General features: G+C 45.8%; 1 protein-coding gene across 1 annotated transcript in view; it reads right to left on the reverse strand.

Annotated features, from left to right (window-relative positions):
* Positions 1-2,709: 2,709 nt before the first annotated feature.
* The window catches only part of syt3 (synaptotagmin III), a 28,834-nt gene continuing 17,931 nt past the window's right edge, over positions 2,710-13,612 (reverse strand). The window contains exons 8-13 of the mRNA XM_076751982.1: positions 10,365-10,583; positions 8,422-8,542; positions 6,931-7,102; positions 6,117-6,246; positions 5,094-5,187; positions 2,710-4,610 (exon numbers count right to left, since the gene is read on the reverse strand). Of these exons, the coding sequence (XP_076608097.1) occupies positions 5,098-5,187; positions 6,117-6,246; positions 6,931-7,102; positions 8,422-8,542; positions 10,365-10,583 (732 nt within the window). The 3' untranslated portion in view covers positions 2,710-4,610; positions 5,094-5,097. The remainder of the gene's footprint in view (positions 4,611-5,093; positions 5,188-6,116; positions 6,247-6,930; positions 7,103-8,421; positions 8,543-10,364; positions 10,584-13,612) is intronic.

Here is a 13,612-nt window from a genome sequence, read left to right on the forward strand (position 1 = left end):
GCAGCGCGTAGGTGGTGCACGTAACGTCATGGTATGAAGGTGATTTTAACATGTTACATAAAGACGAACATTAAGATGAACTCGGATGGTCCTGTCAGGAAAATGGTAACACCAAAGTATCACCCACAGCTACGGCGTTCATCTTTAATGATGCAGGGGAATTCGTTATGGTTATGTGTAATAATCAGATATATTAGCAATAAGAGCTAACGCCTTGCTGTCAGCTTACTTTAGATAAATCCCTCCAGTGTGATACAAACAGCTCTATATTACACACACACACCTCCCCCAGTCTCTAACTTGCTCCCCCTCCCTCTTTGCCTCTTTCAGCTCACTGAACTGAGTGAAATGTCTTTCCGACTAAATGATTTTTTTTTTTTTGCACGGTGGGAACGTTGCCATGGAGACAACAGTACCCCCCCCCCCCCCCAGCCCCTCCTCCCACTTTCCTCTCTCAACAGTCTAGAGCATTAAAGCTGTGCTAACTGGCGCATTGTCACGTGTGTGTGTGCGCTGTGCGATGCTGGTGTGTGTGTTGTGTGATCATGGCGTGTGTGCGTGTGTGTGCTTGTGTGTGCGTGTGCATGCATTTCGCTCTTCTTGAACTGTTCACACTGTCAGTGTGCTGCAGGTGCCCCATGATGAGTGCGTCTATATGCGGAGCTATCCTCCTCCACCTCCTGTTTCCACTTCTACACACACACTGACACACACATCCACAGCCATCCCCTCTCTTCTCCAGGTTTTCCCATTTGTATCCTCCTCCTCCTCCTCCTCCTCACTGGCATTCTCCCGCTCTTCATCCTCCTTCATTTGTTTAATCCTCTCCTACTCCTCCTTCTCTGTCACTGCCCTGCACATCTGAGCTCCGCCGTCCTCCTCTCTCTGCTCTCTGCTGAAGCGCCCGAGTTGCTGATTGCTGCTGGTGTGAATCTTCGCTTTAACGAGAGATAATAACCACATGACAAATAATATGAGCGTTTTAAAAATAAGGCGAGACAAAATAGAAGTAGGGAGGCCAGATGGAGGAAAGCACACACAGGCCAGGCAGCCGCGCTCCATTTTGCATTTAGGCAAAACGCGGCCACAATAAAGAATTCATGACAAAGTGGCTGAATAATTACCCACGACTTAAAGCAGAAAGTCAGAAGAAAAAAAGTTCAGGCTGTTTCTGTCCAGGTAGAGTGTCTTACCTTCCACCCCCGAGTCAAATATAGACTGTGTGCGTCTGAAATGCCCAGGGCCCTGCACAGTATATATAGCACACTGCCTGGGATGTGTGACAGCAGCTTCACCACCTCTTCTGCCTCCCAACCCAGCGGATTAAAAGAAGTCAGAAAGACAAAGACGGATGATACATATCCTTTATTTCCATTATCATTGCTTCAGCCACACTGTTACTTACACATTCATCTAAATCCTGCGACCTGGTACAGCTGTCCTGACTGAAACAATCGCCCTGACTGAACCCCTCACTCAAATTCTCAGCTTTAACCAATAAAAAAGTAAACCTCTTGAATAAATTATATATTTAAAAAAAAAAACAATTGAAAATCAAAAAGAATACCAATTCGATAAAGATAAATACAGCATAAACAATGTTATTTTCATCATCGTTGTTTTTGACCACAGAGATAAACAATTGCTAGGTCTCCATTTAGTCGTCATTAGTAGTATTAGTATCAAGTTCATTGTCAGATTTTGCTTAAAGCATCACTTATATAATTTTTCATTGCATCAAGTTGACATCATTCATGTTAATATAAGCATGCAAACATGTTTCCCCATGACCATTCAGAACTGCACTAACACGAGAAGACAGCGAGAGAGAGAGAGGAGAGAGGAAGGAGGGGAGGGTGTCATACACGGAAAGAAAGAGGGCAACATGGAGGGATGGGAGACAGCAGAGGGGGGAGGAAGGGGGTGGGGGGGAGAAATGGATAGGTGAGGGGGAGCTGGGGGAGTGGAGCCGGGAGGAAAGGTAAGGGATGCTGGAGGAGAGAATGATTAATCAGACAGTAATCAGACAGACAGAAACAGAAAGGGGGGGGGGGGGCAGAGGAAGGAAGAGAACAAGGGAGTGTGCTGGTTCCACTATGAGTTGTGTAATCTATCACCAGGCAGTAACACAGAGGGTAGACACAAGCAGAGAGAGGCTGGGAAAGAGAGAGTTATGGGGCCTCCAGACCGATGGATCAATACCATATCTACTTATACAAGCTGCTCAATAATCCCCAGCTGACTAACCACACCGAATACTCGCAGGCGTGATGCGGGTTGTGTCGCCTCCCGTATACCTGATCAAGCACACCGGCGCGCCTCGCTGCACTTCCACGGTCCAGAGGTAAAGAGAAAGAAAGTAGATCCCTCCCCTGAAACACACGCGCACGCACGCACGCACACACTCCTCCATTAAAAGTGCGTGCGTGAGAGGATGAGAGGGAAATGGCAACGATAGCAATACAAGTAGCTGTAGTGAGGTGTCGTACTGTCGTTTTGCTGAGGTTACAGTAGTAGTCGTAGTAGCGGTGACAGACATGGCTTTATAAGTCTGCATCGGTTTACGCAGGAAGTGCAGAAAATCCAGGCGCTTGTTTTCTCACAACACCTCCTCCCTGTTGTCTCGCTTTAAGGGGATCGAAATTTGTCTGTGGGCCGTAACAAGTGACCCTCGGATGTTTTTTTTTTCTTCTTTTTTTTGTGTTTCTTCTCCTAAATTTACTCAAAACACATCCAACAATTGAATTTTCAATCACGGTGCCATCTGTTTTTTTTTTTTTTCCCTCGGACATACAGTACACAAATTACTGAAAGAAGTACACGATCAACACAGTTACTTACATCAGGCAGAGGGCTGGGGAGGACGGGGGGGTCAAATGATTTGGCAGCTGATTTCAGAGACGACATAGACGATACAAACTAATGTCTATGACAGACAGTGTTTCCCCACCTAGTGCAATGAGGCACGTATAGTACGCACACACACCCTCACTCACACACACACGCGCACACACACACACACACACACACAGTGGCTCCTTGTCAAGACACGGGACAGAAGACACGTTTGGCTCCGAGACGAGCGTTTCAGTCAGTGGATAGCGGGATTTGGGGGGGGGGGGGGTGAGGGAGGCGAAGACAGAGAGAGGACGAGGGAGGCGGTGAGCACAGAAACGTGCCACACACAAGGTCACAGTGACACACAGGCATACACGCACACACGGACGCGCACAAATACAAAACAAACACGCCCACAAACACGGAAACACACACTAATAAAAGCAACACGGACGTGTGTGTCCTTCTAAAGTCTTGTCAGGGACATGATGTGGACTTGAAGATAATCATTTTCTCGGCTGAAGCTGGACGATGACTTCTCGAGAACGAAAAGAAAAAAAGGTCCCGGAATGATAGAAAAATAAAGCAGTGGTGATATCCTTCCCTGCGGATACATCCTCCAGCGAGCGCCGTCCAATCAGACGCTGGTCCCACCCCAAACGCAGGTGTCATTCCACCTGTGTAGTCCTCCACGAGGAAAAGTCTGCCGCTTTGGCCGGAAAGCAGAGGACGATCGATAAGTCCGTGTCTCTCAGAAGCTCACACCGTTGCATCCTCGGTGGACGGTAAAAAATGGCATGGATAAACCTTTCCCGATGGTTTTATGTACGTCGTATCACAAGAACAACAAAGGAAAACGATAATAAAAAAACGTGACACCGATGAGCACCATTAGGACCGTGACGAAAAGCATGAGGGAGAGGGACACACTTCAAGGTTGCTTAACATGCTGAAACCAATGAGTCTGTCCTCATCGTTCGCTCCTCTGACATCAATAAAGACCGCTGGACGCTTTGTCGTCTTTCCTCTGGGGAAAATAAGCGAGTTAAGTCTGAAACGAGAGGGTGCGGAGCCTGGAGGCGGCGTCCAAAATGGCCGGGAGAATCCACCTTGGATGTTTTGTCCTGCTAAGTACTACGTGAGATGTTTTCCCATACAGTACGGCAAATACTGTACACCAATGTTGCAAAGAAAAATATCGACATAGTGATTTTCTTCTTTTAGAGTCTGTACAAGGGCATGAACCTTTGGTCCTGGTTGAAATGACCATTCTGGGATGGCTGTCTTTTTTTTTTTTTTTTTTCCTTTTTTTTTTTGTTTTCAAGAGAGAAAAGTTTGTCACATCACACTCCTCCTCGATGAAATACTACACTAATCTGAAGCACACATGAACTACGCACATACTACAAACTCTGTGTGTATTTGTGTGTGTGTGTGCATGTGTGAGTTATGTGTGTGCGTCCCCTCGCTAGATCCCAAATTTACACCCACCGTCAGACCTGCTGTACCGTTTAGTGTCTGCGTGTGTTTGTAAATGTGTAGTCTGATGCTCAAAGTGTAGCTTGTGATGGATGCTGCTGTTGTTTTTTTTTTCCCACCCCCCCGGCTTGGTGAAGACAGCACAGGGCTTGAAGGATTCATTAGCAGGAGCAAAACAGCACTAGCAGTTGGACACTAGCAGTGTCTCCGCGTCTCTCTTTCTTTGATGGAGAGAATTATTCACAGATGAGAGGAAAGAAAGGAAAGTCTGGAGCTGGAGAGATGATAATGACCTGAGGAAAGAGGGAATAAGGGAGAAGAGGCAGATTAAGCAAGAGAGACAGTAGGGGGGCGAGAGAATATATAAACAGTATGCAGTACTGTACGTTTGGGGGGAGGAGGGGGAGAAGCATTACATAACCCGTAACATCTAGATTATACAGATGCTTCTGCCTTAGAGCTCCTACTTCTGACAGCTCCACAGCCTCCACTTTATCACACGCTCACAGTTAGGTCATGCTTTTAAAGACTCGACCGTTTCGCTGTGTAAATCTGACTTGAGAGCGTCTGCCGCGCAGTACGAGGATGTACTTTAGGAGTACAGTCGTTCCTGTTTACAAGCAGAAATCAGGGACGTGTTGGAAGGTATGCGGAATAATGAAACTCCTTCCAGTTGGCGGTTGCCTGGAAAGCAATCCTCCAGTACGTGTGAAAGCATGCTGATGAGATTAAAAAATGAATAATTATATGTGAGATGTGAAGCGGGAGAGGCTCACAGTTTTAATCGGAGTGAGGACTGTCCACCACGATGTGCGGCTTAGGGGACGATGCTGTACCGGTCTTCGACACGAATGTGCCGATTGCTTTTTCCTGCAGGGAAATAGAGAGAATGTGTTTTTATTAATACTTCATGACCAGAAGAACCACTTTTTATACGTTCAGAGGAAATAAATGAAATTTTGGTCCAGTATTACATGCTTTAATACTGCACAGCTAGCCTACTGCTGTGCTAAAGTAGTCTACCACCACTGTTACTACTAGTATTATTATTTTACTTATTGGCAAGAACATTTAGTCATTTCCTGTACCTAAATGAATGTTGGAAATGATGATTCACTTTTTTGCTGAGCTTTGAAAGAAAAGACTGATACCACTCTCATTTCTATACATTGAATACGAAGCTACAGCCATCAGCGAGCTAACTTAGCTTAGCATACAGACTGGAAATTGGCTAAAATGTGGCCTGGCTCTGTCAAAAGATGAGCAAAATCCACCATCAAGCACCTTTAAAGTTTAATCAGCACATTTCATGTCCTTTGTTTAATCTTTATGAGAAAGTCTAAGATGGACTTGTGGTTTAGCGGTGGGTTCGCTAAGCTAACTGGCTGCTAGCTGCAGCTTCATGTGTACCAAACAGAAATAAGGGTGGTGTCAGTGTTATCATCTAACTTTAATTTTTTCAACATATTACGTTTTGCTGCTATTTTTACCCAAGCGAGCGACTTTTACTTGGTAATGGAATATTTTTAAATATCAGTACTGCTAAAGTATCGCTGCCATTACTGCTGTAGCTACTAGCCTGCTATCACTACTCCTCCTGCTTCTTCAAGTATCACCGCTCCTGCCACTTCTAATCGTAATGATAATCACCGTATCATTAAATCATTTGGACTGTCAGGCCCAGAACCAACTGCAGACCTGAACGTAACATATGTGGTATGAGGTCATACTCATGGATGCACACACACACACAATCACGCTCACACACACATGAACACACATGATCATATGCTCATTACCTCCACAAGCTGATGCCAGTGCTCTATTGGTTTGCGTGGATTGGCCAGCATGGCTGCCCAGTGCTCCCTCCCTGGACCTTCAGCTTCGCTGCCCACACGACACATCCCTATAACCTCGTTATGACCAATACTGACACGCAGCAAGGGATGGAAGCAAGGACCAGGGAGACAGAGAGACAGAGAGGACGGAGTGGAAAAGGGAAGGGGGGATGGAGAAAGGGAGAGAGTGAGGATATAATAAAGCAGGGAGAGAGAGGGAGACAGGGCTTGTAAGAAACAGGCAGAGAGAGTCTCATTTATCAACCTTGAGCACTGGGAAAAGAGTACAGCAGATATTGAATAGCAGCTCACAAATACACACAGCCCCGCATAAAGCTGGATGTCAGTGGGGGAGCAGGCACGAGCACTAACATACAAAAGCACACACCTATGGAGATGCCAAATGGAGGGCAGACTACATAATAGGGAGGCGGTGCATCTATACACAAACACATCAAGCAGCCAAGTGTTGCTGCAAGCGGCAGACAGACAAACACTGGCAGGGTTACACTTCTTCCTGCACCATTAGCATAAATCATGCTTATTCATGAGGTGCCCGTCTATGTAAAACAGGGAACGTCCACCAGGAGGCTGACTCACGAGGGGACCCTCGTCGTGTTCAACACAGGCGCAACACCGTCAAAATGCAACAACCCAAAAGTCACAACAAACATCACGCTGCATGTGTAAACACACAATGCGCAGCACACTTCACACCGATGAGTTTCATCTCCCCACCGCACGCCACGACACAAGAACACCTCCGCCTGCTCACCAGTCATAGTCCATCACTGCAATGATGATGGATACGCTCTCTATGTTTTCATTGGGAATGTCAAACACCAGCGCCTCGTTGTACGTGGGGTTCAGTGTGTTCTTCTTAATAGAGGTCTTCCTCTTTTTTAGCCTTCGCCCGTCACAGATCAGAGAGGCCTTCACGTACGGGTCTGAAGGAGAGACAAGAGAGACGGGAGGGACGGGAAGAGGGAGAAAAAAGGGAGGAAGAGGAGGAGGAGGAGGCATGAGAAGCAGCAAAGAAGACACATAAAGGGAGGGGGAGGAAGCAGGGAGAAGAAAGATAAGGGGGACTCCTGCAAACACTGTTAGGTATTATGCTCACAGGTATCCGCTTCTGTAACACATAAAAGGCATGAAAATCAAGTCACCTTGGCAAAGCTGGATTAAGAACACAAAGGTAGAAAAGCAGCACAGGTTGAATCACTTCAGTTATCCATTCAACATGTGCAGCTCGGTGACAGCGGCCCGGGAAAACACACACACACACACACACACACACGCACACGCGCACACACACACACACACACACACACACACCGCTCGGTTTTTATGCTGCATTTTTAAGGCACCGCAATCATCTCGGGATCGCTGTGGCAGGAACGGCGGCATGCGGTCGTTATCATTAGAGATCTCATTTGATGTGCGAGGGCATCGGCGCTGTTTAAGTGAAGGATGAGTAAAGAATAAAAGCTTTTCATAAAGCCTTCGTTAATTCAATGTTAGCGCTACCAATCACAGCTCTTGATTATCAGCTGGGTTTTCTCTAATTCTGCAGATGTAATTGGTGCTACACCTGCAACAAAACACACTGTTAACACCTTCTCACTGGTTGTTGTGTTTGTAACAAATGAACTTTAGAGCTTCAGGTAATATATGCATAATGTATAAACTCTGCCTCGACTCCTTGCACAGTTAGAAACCATCAATCTTGTGATGCTCGATGCACTTCAGGAATTTTTTAGCTAAGATTTATACTAATTTACTTCTTGGCACTTTTCCTTTAACATGCTTCATCTAGTTCTAAGTCAGTTAGTGATTTAGAAGGCTTTGAAAAATGTTCTGCGCATCCTTGTTGGTTTTACTTGCAGGATGAGGGGACGCTGGTGGTGATGAAGGTAGACGCAAGACAGCTTTAAAGCAAATGACGGGTTGCGCTCCTCAATCAAAATGCAACATTATAGCTGCAATCAGTGGAGAAAAGTCCTTTAAAAGTTCCTCTTTTATTCCAAGAAACTGGTTCAATGCCAGTTAGTGTTCTGCATGTTTGGCCGGTTATCACCCAGAGTAAGATGTCAACCTGAAGGAGCTCAAGAAAGCAAATACACCCCTGCCGGCTGTTTTTAAGACAGTGTTAAAGCTGTTTCTGTCATATTTTTCCTCTAAATGAGTTTCCAGTCAGACGGCCTGCCGGAGGTCTCGCAGCAGCGTGGTGTGTGTGTGTGTGTGTGTGTGTGTGTTAATCCTTTACCTGAGAAGCCAGTCAGGTCCATGGCTTTGAGGTTGGTGGCCTTGATGATTGTAGCGGTGAGCCTGCCTGCAGTGGGCAGGTAACACAGCGAGAAATTAAGCTCCCCGAGATCAGCCTTCTCCTGTAGGTCACCACACACACACACACACACACACACACACACACAGGCGGGGATCAGAAATGAAGCTCACACACAGCTTCAGGAACAGTCAGACAGGAAAAACACTAACTGACAGATATCCTTTGGGCTGCTATGATTGTCTGTGGCCAGAAAAGAGCTGCATCTGTGACTGACGGCGGTGACAGCGGGCGTCCTAATGTGGACCGGCAGAGTGTTTAGGCGGAGGGGGAGCGCCGTCACTGTAAATGAATCATATGCCAATCTGTTGATGTCCCCGAGTGGAGGAAAGTGTTAAGTAGAGGTGACGATTCTCCGGGCTTTTCGCACCCCCCCTCACTCCCATCCACCGATCCTCTCGCCGCCTGTGGTCTCAGCGGCAGCGGTAATGACACCGGCGGTATTCAGGTCACACTGAGGCACGATGACTCCTTAGTGGCTTTGAGCCTCGCTAATCAATACTTCCCCGGGTGAAACACTGGAATACGTCGAGAGGCTGATGCTTTAAACTTATTTAATAAATGAAACATCGATGCCAGAAATTTTTAAGACTTTGCTCTGTCTAATTTGCTAATAGCCTTCTATGAATATTTCATATAAATCTGCTTGGATGCCGCGTGATAAAAAGTTTGGATGTGGCCAGCGGTGCCTTTCCAGTAATCCATCTGGACTCTCCTGTGCTGTGTTTTCACATCACCAGACTGTGAACGAATCAGGCACTCCTGTCGTGATCCTCAGACGGCAGACAACAACCACACAACCCCCTTTGAGTCACATGAAAGCAAAGAAAGACCGAAACCACTTCGTAGAAACTTTCAACACGCCGAGTCTTGAAAGTTTAATCGCCCTGAACCGATGGCATTGGAATATTTCAGTTTGTAAATCCTCTGACGTTCAGTGCTTTAAATTCCTTTTTCTGTAATTTCAGTAAGGTCAATTCAAGTTTTGCGATGTGAAAAACTTTTTGTAACTCCAGATCTTCCACCTGTTCTTGCTCTTGCCGTGTGACTGGCTGACTGAGTGCTGTGATTGGCTCTATTGGAGCTCGCCCGATTATCCGCCGCCGCCTGAATGTTCTCCTTTGAATTTTTCATTTCAGTTCAATCTGAGCAACCTGATATTTTCACTCCAGTTTCCTGACGGACAAAAAAAAAACGGCTGAAGTTCAGAAGTTCTGAACATCGAACACTTCAAATAATGTTGGAAATTTTAAATTTCAGCATACAGTAGTGAAAGTTTACCTCATCTTGCTTTACTTCCTGTGTTTTCCCGCCCTTGTGATTGATCGATTTGTGTCACCTGTCCCTCGTGTGTTTTCACCTGTGCCTGGTTAGTCCTCCCTCCTCTGTGTTTTTCCCCTGGACGGCTTGTTTCTCAGTCACTTCTTGTTGGTTTTGTTTGCCTTTTGGCCTGATTTCTCTAGTTTTGACCCTCACCTTCCCAAAAGTCTTTGTCATTTGCCCTCTTCGTGTTAATGAATTCATTGAGCTGCACCAGCTCAGCCTTTGTTCAGTCTGTGTTTGGGTTCAGTCTTTGTTTCCTCTGTGACACCACCCTGCTGTGATGGGAAGAGGTGGACACGTAAACACGTTGTTTACAGGCCGTCTGTCTGTAAATTGAACAGAATTCATACGTTCAGTGGATGCGTGCGCTTCTCCTTGAATTGAATGTGTCATGTTTGATATGCTCCTTTCCCGGTTCTGTCCCGCCTCTCGCCGCTTTGGCCCAGCAGCACGCGATATCGCCACAAACCTCATTCAGATTTCATCTAGTCTCATCTACCACGTCCTCACGCTGAATGAGATTATTTTGGCCTCGTCCTTACCGCGGTGCCCTCCACGATGTCCCTCCAGACGGGTTTGTCCCCGCTGCCCTCGCTGAAGTCCAGCAGGTTGTCCACCACGACCTGGCCGATCAGGTCGTGTCTGGAGAAGCGGTCGAAGTCGTACACGGAGAAATGCAGCTTCCTGGAATGTAGCTCATTCAGCGGCACGCCGAACTGAAACGTCTCGTTGAACACTGGGTTTAAGGTCTTTCTGTGGACCTGAGAGACGGAGAAGTTACAGGGTGATTATTCTGTACATACGCAGCTCCGGTGAAATACTTACTGGGCAGGTATAAGGAACAAACAGTGACGTGATTTTACAGGCTGCACCCTGAAACAGCACTGTAATTACAGTGAAAAGGGGGTTAACGAGGGACTACTTTCTTTTACAGCCCACACACTCCAGACTTACTGTGTAATAAGGGATGCCTTCATTTCCAGCACTTTGTCTCATCCAAATTCAATTCAAACTTTGTACAGTATATCTCATACAAAGCAGCTCCAAGTGTTTAACGTTAAAAAATTAAACTAAACCAGCAAATCAGTGCTGATGAACAAAAGCATCCACACACACACACACACACACACACGCACACACACACAGAACATGCGTGTTGTTCAAAAGCACTGTGAAGTCATTGTAATGTGCTGCCACTGAAAGCAGCGGCCGTCACCTCAGCTGGAGTTACTCATGCATCCTTTTCACAGACAGGTTCATTCATTCATCTGTTGAATGCATGAATCGCTCGCCACAGAATCCTTATTCTGCATGTCGTCCAATAAACGTAAACCTATTTTACGATCATTTTGCAAAACATACAAGCGGCCCTCTTTCCAGTGATAACAATGTACTGCATATTAATGACAATAAGCATTAAAAACATTGTCCTAAAGTACATTTTATAAAATGTCATCATTTTAAAATAAATTGAACCACCTAATTTCACTACAATATGAAGTTTTCGCCATTTTTCCTGCCTTTTTACCAAATAAGCCGCTTATTCCCAGACCTGTCTCCTGCCACGATGCTCACATGTTAATCTCCGTGTAGGTGCCCTCTGAGCGTCGTATTGACACCCTGTATACACTGAATAATTAACAGGGTAATTTGTGTTCTGTCATCTGCGTGTGAGCGTATTTGTTTCCTGGCTTCGCCTCAGTCTGTGCCATCATTTCTACGTTTGAGACTCGTGCATTGATCACTGCATTCCAGTCACAGACGAGAGCCGAGGGTTCGTCAAAGACAACTTCAAGCCAGATCTAGAAAAACCCAGCAGGTTGTTTGACAGCACTTAATGCTGTTTTGACGACGTGTCCAGAATCCTCAAAGACGCTTGTGTTCCGCTGGTCTGAAAAATCGGACATTTTCAACCTGTTTTGCAAAGCGAGACTCTTTTTCTTTAACCAAGCAAACTGGCCATTTTTCATACCGCCGGATTGCGAGCGTCCCCGAGGATTCTGGACATGTCTTCAGAAACACAGGACGTGCTGTCAAACCGCCCGGCGGGGCTTCACAGTTTGTCTCGTGGCTTTTATCTGTGACTCACAAGCCTCATATGTGAACACTAAACTGATCAAAGTGGCACAAACCGGAGCTGTATTTGGTCAAAATGCTTTTTCTAAAAGCAGTAATCAACAAGATCCTGGTTTTTCTCTTCTTAGCTCTCCGAGCTCTCGCTGTGGTGCTTCTCGTCTTTTTTCTTTGGATTTCGGCTGGTGATTATTTTATGTTTGCTTTTCGCTTTGCCTGTTTCCTGCTCCTGCAAACCCTCCACTTCTTCCTCTGTTTTCTCCAAAATAATTGGAAACATAAAAGGCATCACCTCCGATGAGACAACTTTTTTTCCCTCACAGATGAGACACCGGAGACTTGTTGTGAGTATAAAAGCTTTGATTAACCTTCGATTGTCTGTAGGATGAATCGCATTATGCTGGAGACTGCATGTAGATCCAAGCATTGGAAAGTGATTGCACTCCTACAAACACGAGGCGTATTCTGGGGGGGTTTGTGGCCGAGGTGTCCTTCAGCAACTTAATTAACCCCGACCGCGCTGGCCGACCTCGTTCCTCGGCCACAGGGCGGAAAGTGAGTTTTCCCTTTTCTGTGGAAAAATCAAATCAAACCCGCTGAAACGAAATAAAGATCCCAAACTCCAAGTTTTCCTCCCCAACACGTTTCTTCCTCTTAAATACTGACAGCACATTTCCTTCAGGTGACAAGTTATTTCACCTCTTTCTGGACCGTTTGTTGTGTTTTCTGCCTTTTCCGCCGTCGCCAAAGTCAAATAAACCCGAGCGCAGTCTGTTGGAAAGCGAGCGGCTGTAATTTCCTGCTCATCATATTTTAACACATTGTGGGCAACATTTGCAAATTAGTCTTCAATCTCCAGCACGAATTTTTTACAATTTGTTGATTTGCTGTTGGGATTTATTTGCTCTGAAAGCATTTGATATAAATGCTGTCATGCAATAAAGCCTGTGATAATTAAAATGTGACACACTCGATTTTCCAAATCCAACTTTTGTCACTGCATGAGTGGGTCTGTCACTCCGGCTTATTAGCACTTGATGATTACTTGTTAGCTCGGGATTAAACGCGCAGCTAATGTAGGCGCTGTGCCTTTAGAAACCAGAAGCTCCACCATCTACTTGTAGGTGATGCTGGTTTCTCTTCTGAAATGAGTTGGAGGGATAAAAGCACGCAGAATATGAGAGGTGTAAAAATCCCATGTTAATGAGGACGTGATTGAAATGAAACAATCATCTACACTCCAAACAAAAGAGGAGCTGTATTATGCAAATGACTGAAGCATTCACACTTTTCAATGGCTGAAGGGGCTTTTGTGATGTGCAGGAGACAGTCGCACAAAGGGGAGAAATTTCAAACTGGTACAGCTTTCCTGCCTCCACAGCAGTCCTGGCCCATTCCCGCCTCTGAATGTCTCTCATCCCGACACGTACAGAAGTACAGATGATATTTATGGACATAAAACAGAGAGCTACAGCTCACATTGGTGAGGCCACTGAGCTCATATGTCTTGAGCTTCTCCGCGGAGAATAAATTAGAAGAGAGGAGGATTTTTTTTTTAGGGCTAAGGCACATTTCCTGGTACAGAACGTCCCAAAATGTACTCAAATATTGACTCATCTGTCCTCAAACACCAGAATACCACAGCAGCTGAGTAGCGTTGCCCTGTAATAGTCTGAAGCACATTATCTTGAATAAATTATGCCCAAGATTAGATTAG

This window comes from Chaetodon auriga, chromosome 16 (genome assembly GCF_051107435.1).
Source record: "Chaetodon auriga isolate fChaAug3 chromosome 16, fChaAug3.hap1, whole genome shotgun sequence".
NCBI classification, from domain to species: Eukaryota; Metazoa; Chordata; class Actinopteri; order Chaetodontiformes; family Chaetodontidae; genus Chaetodon; species Chaetodon auriga.